Source organism: Centropristis striata, chromosome 23 (genome assembly GCF_030273125.1).
Source record: "Centropristis striata isolate RG_2023a ecotype Rhode Island chromosome 23, C.striata_1.0, whole genome shotgun sequence".
NCBI classification, from domain to species: domain Eukaryota; kingdom Metazoa; phylum Chordata; class Actinopteri; order Perciformes; family Serranidae; genus Centropristis; species Centropristis striata.
Window position 1 is genome coordinate 10,028,922 of NC_081539.1, and position 10,212 is coordinate 10,039,133.

The 10,212-nt window shown below is 40.1% G+C and overlaps 1 protein-coding gene across 1 annotated transcript in view; it reads right to left on the minus strand.

Annotated features, from left to right (window-relative positions):
- The window catches only part of sh3kbp1 (SH3-domain kinase binding protein 1), a 40,307-nt gene extending 33,556 nt beyond the window's left edge, over window positions 1–6,751 (minus strand). Inside the window, exon 1 of the mRNA XM_059327052.1 lies at window positions 6,582–6,751. Within this exon, the coding sequence (XP_059183035.1) occupies window positions 6,582–6,585 (4 nt within the window). The 5' untranslated portion in view covers window positions 6,586–6,751. The remainder of the gene's footprint in view (window positions 1–6,581) is intronic.
- Between the last annotated feature and the right edge of the window lie 3,461 nt (window positions 6,752–10,212).

Sequence of the window (10,212 nt, forward strand, 5' to 3'; positions counted from 1 at the left end):
AGCTTAAGAGATGTTCGCGGTTTGTTGTAGAACATAAAATATGTTAGTAAATACCCCCACTTGTGAATTTTGAAGTTTTTACACATCCCTAAAAAGGTAGTTGCTTACAATGGTACATTACTGGGGCATTAAACATCATCACGCCGGACACTCTCGTTCACCTTACAGCCTCTAGTCGTGTTTTTCAGTGCTCTTGTAGATTGTAGATTAGGTGAATAAACAATTTATTAGGCTACGGTTTCACTAGCTTGTCAAAACTGTTGGTTAGCTTGTCGGGGTATGTCTGAAGCACAACGGTAGTGACGTTCGAGTCATGCAACTGTGGTGTAGTTCATTATAGCTTGCTTTAGCAACGACAGCTTCTTACTTCTGTCTGAGGATTATCCTGCTGAATAAAACGTATCAGCATCAGAAAGGTGTTTCTAACAGAGCTTATTTTCTGCCATGATCCAAAATCCAATGCAGAAATCCCAATGGTGAATTCTCAATAGAGAACCCGGATTCCGAAAAAGTGAGGATGTTGTCTAAAACATAAATAAAGCAGAATGTGATCATTTGCTTATCCATTTTAACATAGATTAAACTGAAAAGTGTAAACTGAAAACTACAGTTTATTTAATGTTCAAAATGAAAGACATTTATTATACACTGCATGCTGTTCCTAGTTATGTTTTACAGCACACAGCCTTCCAACTTTCTTGGAATCGGGTTTGTATAAAGACATAAGGAACATAAGCAGAAGGCAGGAATGTGCCTTGCTAAAATTTTAAATAAAACGGAATATTAGTAGAAAAAGTCTCTAAACATCCTGCACACTAACTCATACATTCGCACGCACACAAAGACACCTTGTGACTGCTTGTACAGCTGCTAATACTTGTAAAAATGTAGTGAATGTCATATCACATATAGCTTTCTTAACACACACACACACACACACACACACACACACACACACACACACACACACACACACACACACACACACACACACACACACACACACACACACACACACACACACACACACACACACACACACACACACACACACACACACACACACACACACACACACACACACAGTGGTTGCTGAGGCCTGATCCCTGTCTAAACTGTGTGGGCAGGGGGGCAAGGGAGTTTGGGGGGTGGGGTAACCATGGGAACAGTATAAAGGGGTAGCTATGACTCAGACACTGTGGCTTCCTCCCCAAAACCATCTTTCCCTCGCTCACATATGTATAGCATAACATGTAAAAAGCCACATGTTTCAACACACCACCGGGCAAACTGAGGACACAAGACCACACTTGTTGTGAAAGAGGTTGTGTTAAAGTGGAAGGTCAGGGCGTCGATGACACTTAACATCACGTGAAGGAGGAGGACTTCCACAAGACATCACTGCTGAGCAGACGACTGTAGTCCAAGACGTCGGCCTGGTGCTCAGATGGGGAGGATATGACTCTGGCTTGAGATAACTAAGAGAGATTAGCCGCAGATGAGACAGCGACGTGGCACAAATACCGTTTTCCTTTTTTGCTCTGGTGTTTCTGGGGAAGTGGCACATACCAAGAGAGTGGAAGTTGACCGTTCCACAGTAAGGAGAAGTCGTACAGTGAATAGATAGCTTGTGGCAGTTGTCTTGCAAGCCGCATTACAGTACATCTGAGTGGCAGGACGGGACAACACAGTGCAGTCCACCCACCCATCCACGTCAGTCAGCAACACATACACTACTGAAGAAGAAGACAGCTTGTGGCTCTGCACATCGCTGAGTGCAAAGACGGGTGCAAGTTAAAAGTGACACGAAGTTAACGCCAAATAAGCTCTAGAGAGGAGCTCAGTCTGCTGTGAAGCCATGCAGAAAGAGAGGAAACAGAGCCTTTCAATAGATGTACTGTGCACTGGAGACGATTTTACAAACCAAACAGCTTTCATTTTTTGTCTATGTGAAGTATAACACAGCACGATGGGAAAGATACAAACCCTCAAAGCATCAAGAACATTTTAAAGCAATGGAATGGAAAAAAAGCCAGTAAAGGCGCATAAATTAATTGGTAACTAGAATGGCACTCAGAGGACACAGAGCTCCGCCAAGGCCAATGGTGTATTCACATGTACCTTTGGAAATAGTTTTTTTTTATTAGCATAATGTACATTTAGAAAGCACATATAATATTCAAACATAAATGTGTATTTTGTGGGGGGAATAGTTTTTGTGATTTTGGTGTGTTCATGAGCTCTAAGTTATAATGTGGAAACAACAGGGATGCTATAAAGAAGACATATTAACAGCACTTTATTGCTCAACAACACGTTGCTGTTTCTGCATTTGCATGACATCAAAGAGCAAAGGAAACAGATCAAATGAGCTATGAAATATGTAACAAAATCCAAAAACATGACCTCTTTGGCAGAGGCAATTCATTTTTGATAAGTTTTACATTAAGTCTGGTGATACTAACTATTTCAAACACATTAGTGAGCCACACTGTTGCACTGGGTGACATGTTCCTTCATTATCTTGAACACACACACTGTAATTTATTTAGACTCAATCCCATATGCACTGTCCTGCTGCTTTAAATACACACTCGAGCACCAAATCTGCAGCTGAAACCGGCCCTGAACAAATACATTATTTACTGTTTGAGTATAACGTGTGCAAAAAAGGGGTCACACATAGACCCCTTTTACACCCAATAAACATGCTTGTTCAGCAAAGGATACATAAGTAGAGCCCACACAGCAGCATGGATTGATCTAGGATGCACAAGCACAACATTGCATGTAGAGATCTGGTCACATTACATGCAGAAACAAGATAACAAGACTGCTTATCAAATATCAGCAAAGGCCCACGATCAGAAGCTGCATGGTGTAAATTGGGTAACAATCAGAAACCAATAGAGAATGGATGCTAGCCTGCTGCTCTGAGAAGCTAATTAGCCTTTTTTAGCTCACTGTTGTGAGTTTGTGGTCTGCTCATTTACCGTAGCTGTATGGTTCAGTCTCATTAGCCATAATAGCCCCCAAGGTATGCCTTTTCGGCAATGAAGAAGCTCAGATAAACTCACTGTTAACTAACAGTGCAGCACCAAATGACAATTGAGCTGGTGAAGAAAGTTAAATATTTAGCAGCTAAAAAAACAGAACATTTCCCTTTCTAGTTCTTTGTAGTGAGGTTTGAAACAGAGATAAGGGACAGTGAATATCGGACTTACTTCATGTCGTGTTCACACCACGAGTGACAAGTAATTTTAAATAGACGCCTGTGACGTGAAGCTACAAACTGACACCCGACACATGCTGATGTGTGATGGGTGTAAACGGCTACAAGTCAAAGTTGGGCTAGCCTTAACAATTTTCAGCACCTTAATGAAGAGGTGAAGAGTCAACCAATCACGTACCAGGTAGTACAACTGGAAATAGCTTGTGGCCAGGGCACAGATTAAGTTTAAGGTTGAACTTGCAATCTTTTTTTTTTTTAGGTGGTAAGCTGAATTTAACATGAGCAAAACTCATCTTTGTGCAACTAATCAACTAATCATAGTTATAGTCATACTCAAAACGTACCTAAAACCTAAAAACATTCCAAATAGCGGTGATATATGGTTCTGATTTTACTGTTTTCTTGCTACTGTTGTCCTGTTTAACCTGTGCTGAGCAAGCTGGAATGTAAACTATAGGCTGACACCACATGAGAAGAGGATAAGAAGATAGCAGTGTTAATTTGACCGTCTCTCTTCAGCAGTATTTCATACAACCGATGACTATAAATTTAGATTGTATGGTGCTGGGAGACCAGTTCACCATGTTGTAACCACTTGGCATTACGGTTATGAGTTGAGGCAAGATTGGAGGATCTGTTAAACATTTTTGAGGACATTACAAGAATTATTACGCAATGAAATGAGGCCCCCTATGTCTTTGTAGCATGTAACCAGGAATTACACATTGCACCTTTAAGGATATGACTTTAAGCATTGGAAAGTTGTCGTTGCCATTTTTTCTCTACTATATATGCTGTTTTGTAGACTAAAATAAGACTAATGATCTAGAAAAGAATCAGAAGTTTCAACCATTCCTGCATACACATTAATGGCAATACAATGCTTGTGTTTGAAAGGCTGAAAATGACAGTACAGTAGGCCTTGAAAGGACAAGAGAGCGAATATCTCCAAGCCTGCAGACAAAACAAAACTCCCACTCAAGTGGTCAAGAAGCACACTCACATACAGGAACTGAGATGGGGCTGTAGCGTCCTCTGAACAGCTGCAGTCAGTTTAGATAAGAGGAAACTGCACATACAAACACACTGAACTCTGCAAAGCCATGCTGACATTTCCCTGGTTTACAGCAGACCTGTGTTTAGCGGTGGGTATGTTTCAGTGCTGTCGCTGATGATGTCAAGAGCAGCTGCGTGTTTTCAGTCTGTAAAACATTCACGCTGGACTGAAGCCCACTGCGAGTCAAAGCCACCCACTCCAACTGTGGATCAGATCACAGACTTCAGCAAATTCTCCCACATTAACAGGAAAATTCCAACTATTCTCTGCTCAACTCATCATTCTGTTGTGCCGCAGGAAGTATCTTTACTCCCTAAACCTGCACTGAATATTTCCAATTCCCAGAACTCAATTTTCCCAGAATGCCTTTGGACAACCCCCGGATAAAAACTTTGTGCATTCAGCTTTGTGCTGTCAATGTAGGTGGAGAGAGACACAGTGAGAGCGACAGCACTGCACAGCAAAAGCAAAGGGAGTGACAGTTATTCAGTTCAAGCTGGGAAAATGAAACTTATCTTTGATCACATTGTATTTCTTTTCGTAAAAAAACGAATTACCTGCTTAACTGTTCTTCATTGACTTTTATTCTGAAAGACTGAAGGTCATAGTTTCAGACAAAGCTGACATTTTTATATTATCTCCTTGAATACTGCAGCAACAGCGGATTTACAGAAAGCTATCCATTTTAAGTTAGATGTTTTGTCTATATTATGCACATTATCTATAGAAACAAGCACAGACATAACCAATACAGTAAAAATGGGAACAAGAATGTAAGATTCATTACCATAAGCTTCCTTTTTAGGTCATGTTAATGTAAAAAAAACAACCAAAAAAAAAAAAAACAGTTTCAGTTTTGGTGTTCTGTATTTGATGTCTTGCAAAGCATCAATCACTTCAGAAGTTACACCCCTACAAAAGCCAATTCAACATTCCTGCCATAATGTCTACCTTTATGACGCCTCTAATATTCATAGAATTCAATGATAGGTTTCAACACTGAGGTCATCTTTGTAATGTTTTACTGGACAAACGGGACAACAGAAATATAGAAACACCTTTCAAAATAATGCAGTACAAAGCCACCTTTGAATGAACATATGTCATGGAGAGATTAACCCACTTGGGGGCCCCCAATCACACCCCCATAACCACAATCCTTCTAAATATAAACAGTGTGTGAATGTAACATATGATGATATAACAGCTACTTTGAGATGCAAGGCTTTTTTTTAAGGTTGAGCTAATGCGGGGCCTGTTTAAAGGCCCTTGTAATTTCCATTTCAACTGATACTGTAATTAGTGGTGCATATTACAGGCAATTTTGCAATTAATTAAACTACCACAGCACAAAGTGAATCTGGTCTAGGCCCATAGGGAAATTGCCCGCTTTTTGGTCATCCAGCCTTGACGGTTGTGTATAGCTATGTGCTTGTGAGTGTTTCCCTTGGGGCTAGCTGTGCATTGTTTGTTTACATGCAAGGGAAACAGAAGTCCAATAGAAAGTATGCATGCAAAGGGAATAAAAAAATCTTAAGATTAAGAACATTCATTTTATCAATCACAAATTAATTTACTTTCCAAAGTGGCATGCTATCCAAAGGAATGTAATAGATATGCAGATTTAAAAAGAAGCATTAAAAGAAAAAGGAAGTTCCACCTCGAGTCCTGCATGACATCTATGAAATAATTAGGAAATTTGTAGAAGCATTTAATTGATTTAGTCCTCGCCCACCAGATCTGCAACAGATTAATTCTCGTGCATTGTGTGGAACAGCGTAGTGCTGTGGGAAATGATGGCGATGATGAGAGGAATGTGACAGCCAGGCCTGTTTCGTCCACAGAGACAGACAGGGAGCTGGAGAGAGTCAAACACTGTGCAACACAATGGGCAGACAGACAGAGAGTGAATGTAAACGTGTCAACATCTGCAACTCATCAATGTGACCCGCTGCTGCTTTCCTGAAATCGCACCCGCGCGGCCGCGCTGCTGCACACCCACGCGCAGCTTTCTAATCATGAATAAAGAATCGGAAACGCTGAGAAACGCCAAAAAAACCTGTGCGGTCACTTACAAACAGCTCGGCTATGTATGAAGCGACGTCAGTGGAGGTGAGGTGGGGAGGAGAAAAGAGAAGAGAAGAGAGGAGAGGGGGAGGAAGGAGAGAGTCTGAACCCTGCGCGCATCTGGACCGGGCGTTTATTCCTGCCCATCCAGATGCGCAGAGGCGCTGGAGGCTATTTTTGGGCATTCTCTAATTTAGAAGCAAAAAAAAAGGCGTTGCATCTCACCCATTTATGTGTCCCGGTGTGTTGGTAGTGCTCCTGCAGGCTGGATGGTAACGGGAAAGGTGGTTGTGTGAGGTTTGTGCCGGACCGAGCCCCAGCCACACTGCTCGTACTATAGATCCGCTACAGCAGCGCTGAAACGGGAGGAGCGTCAGATGAAACCATATTCCTTCCTCTTTTTTTTCTCTCCGGTGACACGGCAGAGGAGGCAGAGCGAGGACACAGAAAACGGAAAAGCGCTGATGAACAAATCTCTCTCTCCCTCGCTCTCTCTCTCGTTGCCTTCAGGTGCACCGCGGAAATTCCGACTTTGCAATTTGCATTTTCATCACAAACGGATAAGTGACGCAATTTATTGCACCAGGCATGATACACTCAGACCGGATGGTGGTGACACTATTACTCGCAGATCTTTACACTTAAATGACGTGTATTACAAGATGTTATGTCAATAAAATTATTTCAAAGATTTTTATATGCAGTTTCAAATATGTTCTTCCTGAAAGAAACACTAGCTTGCAAATTCTGTCAAGCCACTTTTGGGGGGGTCAGGGAAAGTCTACATAAAATAAAACGTAATAGAACATAAAATAAAACTCTAATTTTGTTTTGTTTTCTTCAGAATGAATACTTTTACTTCTGATGCTTCAACTAGGCTACATTTTGTGATAGTACTGGCATCCTTTTAATTAACTAAAAGAAGTAAAAGTCTGCTTTTTTATGATATATAAATATAATAAATACATTATTTGACATAATTTGCATGTCCATTTTAAATTTTTGCCTTGGCTCCACAGGCTGGGCTATGACAAATGATGTATTACTCTTTTGTATTAGTACGGCGGGTGGGCAATTGGAATAGAGCTGCATCTAATGATTATTATGTTGATTATTTCCAAATAAATCAATAAATTGTTTTTACTATACATAAAATGTCAGAAAATATTGGAAACATGTTTTTGTCTGACGAACATACAAAAACCCATGTTTTTTACTGATATGTTCCTCATGTAAATGGACTGCTCATAAATATACTTATATAGCTCTTTCCTAGTCCTAGGTTTGCGACCACTCAAAACTCATTCACCCATTCATATTGGTGGCCGAGGCTACCATACATATTGCCACCATCTGCCACCATCAGGAATTCATTCATACATAGATGAACGCACCATCGGAAGCAATTCAGGGTTCAGTATCTTGCCCAAGGATACTTCGACATCAAACCATCAATCTCACGATCAGTAGGCAACAACTATACCAACTGAGCCACAGGCGCCCTCATGTACTTCATATAAATGTATAAAAGAGGTTTATAGGTACAGGAAAGTAGGAAGAGCAGCAGATCAAAAGTAATATATCTGATTATTATAATGATATTGGACAATAACTGAGACAAACACAACAAAGACACAAAATACAGGATGCAAGAGAAGTCATAAACAGCTGTCTTAGTCAGGAATAATAACATGTTTAAAATAGTAGTTAAACATCTGATTAAGAGTAAACTCAACATTAAACGGCCTGTAATGATTTTCTTTTTAACTTGATAAGAGGTTGTGTGAAGTTCTACTTAAGACTTTTGAAAATTATTGCATCTTTAAGAGATTGGTCTTTGCTATAAAAGGAAATAATATAAGATACAATTTCTCCTGCTTTCAAATGTTAGTTGAAATAAACAAGAACATTTAGTATCAGTAATTTCTATCACTTCTTTCAGGGTTGATTATGCACGTTTCATTAAAAATACCAATATTTCCAACAGCCATTGAAGGTAGCATCCTTGGAAGCTCAAAGCCTCGCACCTGTGTGGCCCAAATCTCGCGATATGCAAGTCTTCTGTATACCCCAACATTTCATTGAAAAGGGATTCTAGCTCATATGATGAACTCAAATGGAATTAGTGGCATTTTACTGGGAAATCAGTGTAATCTGATTGGTTTAGGAAGATCCAATTAAAATGTCTAATTAACAGACACCTTATCAAACATGCAGTACAGATACACACTCTCTCACACACACACACCACACTAAGCCCTCCAGTGTTGTTCTCCCCTTTGGATCTAACTACATGCAGGGGGAGAATGAATGTGCTGGCAGCAGCAGAATCAGGGCGATGAAATGATGCAGCGATAGAAGAGAGAGAGAAAGAGATGAGGAATTTAGATTATTTTTCACAATCAGATGTCATCTGGGTGGAGTACAGTGACAGAACAAGCTGATGTACAGACAACAAAGAAGATCTGATTTTATAAACTACCGCATAGTTCAGAAATAGCATTCATATAAGTAACCGCAGATACTTCACAAGGCAGTCTTGTGAATGCATCTCAGGTATCTATGACGCAAGACAGAAGATACTAGTGTGACCTTGATTTTGTGGACAGTACTGCAAGTTAATATCTGCAGTATCTACTATCCAGATTAGTCATTGTATAACGTCAGGAAAAAAACAGCTCTCCTGTGGGTGTTAAAGTGTGTAAAAGCCATCAATTTACCCACCATATTCAGTGTCATAGTAACAGCATTTCAAACATGAACTAAAGCCACTGTGTACTCACAGTGAGGTTACAATAGTCTCAAACAAGGGCATTCATTACATTTTCAGAAATAATATTTTGAAGGTGTCTACATAAGAGTCACACAAGCCTATCAGAAACATGACATGACAAGTATCATGAGCATTAATGTTACTTCAAAGTGTCATCAATGTTCATGACACATCCCATGTCATGTTTATGACACGCTCATGTCACTCTTATGTAGACACCTTAGAGTACCAATATTAGTGTCAACAATAAAACACTGATAAACTAAACTGATAACTAAACAATCTCCCTCCAGCTCTTCTTTGCTGGGTTCTTATCTGATGCCTATGAATGTGGCAAATTGTTAAAGAAGTGATGATCTTAAAAGGGTAAAATCACATGATCTGATCAACTGAGGATGTAGGCGATTTGACCATGGGTGGTCGGCGTCATGAGGAGATGATTTAGGCAAAAAAAAAAAATTTTTTGACAAAAATGACGATTATTTTAACAGTGTGACGAAATGCAAACCCATAAATGCACAAAACGTGACATAATGCACCTTTTCACATATTCCACAGTTTAACACAGGTGACAGAACACATACCTGTTCTCAAGTAACTACGTCACTAGCTAACGTTAGCTGCTGCGTTCCTCCTCCATCCCGGTTCTATGTGCTGTCAGTTTGGTAAAGCTGCTAGCCTGCTTTTACCGCGTTGTCCTGCTATTTTCCTGTCCGGTAAACCTCTCAGAAAGATGACAGAGAACACGGGAGCCTTTTTCATGACCAGGTACCGTCTCCTCCGATTACTAACACACGAAACATTTTCTCTGACAAGCTAACATTAGCTTTTAACGTTAGCGGTTACCCATATTTACCGGAGAACAACTCCACGTTCTCGTCATTTTTACAAGGAGTTTGGCTTATAAAATATCCCGCAGCGTGTGGGTACCGAGATACTTAATCTCACTCTTATCTTGAAAAGACAAACTTTCAAATGTTGTAAAACATCCACATCGTTCTTTGTAACCGCGGCTACTTTCATTAAAAAGCTGCCGAGTTGACAGCTACGAACAAATTACGTAAACACAACAAACAGCCAATG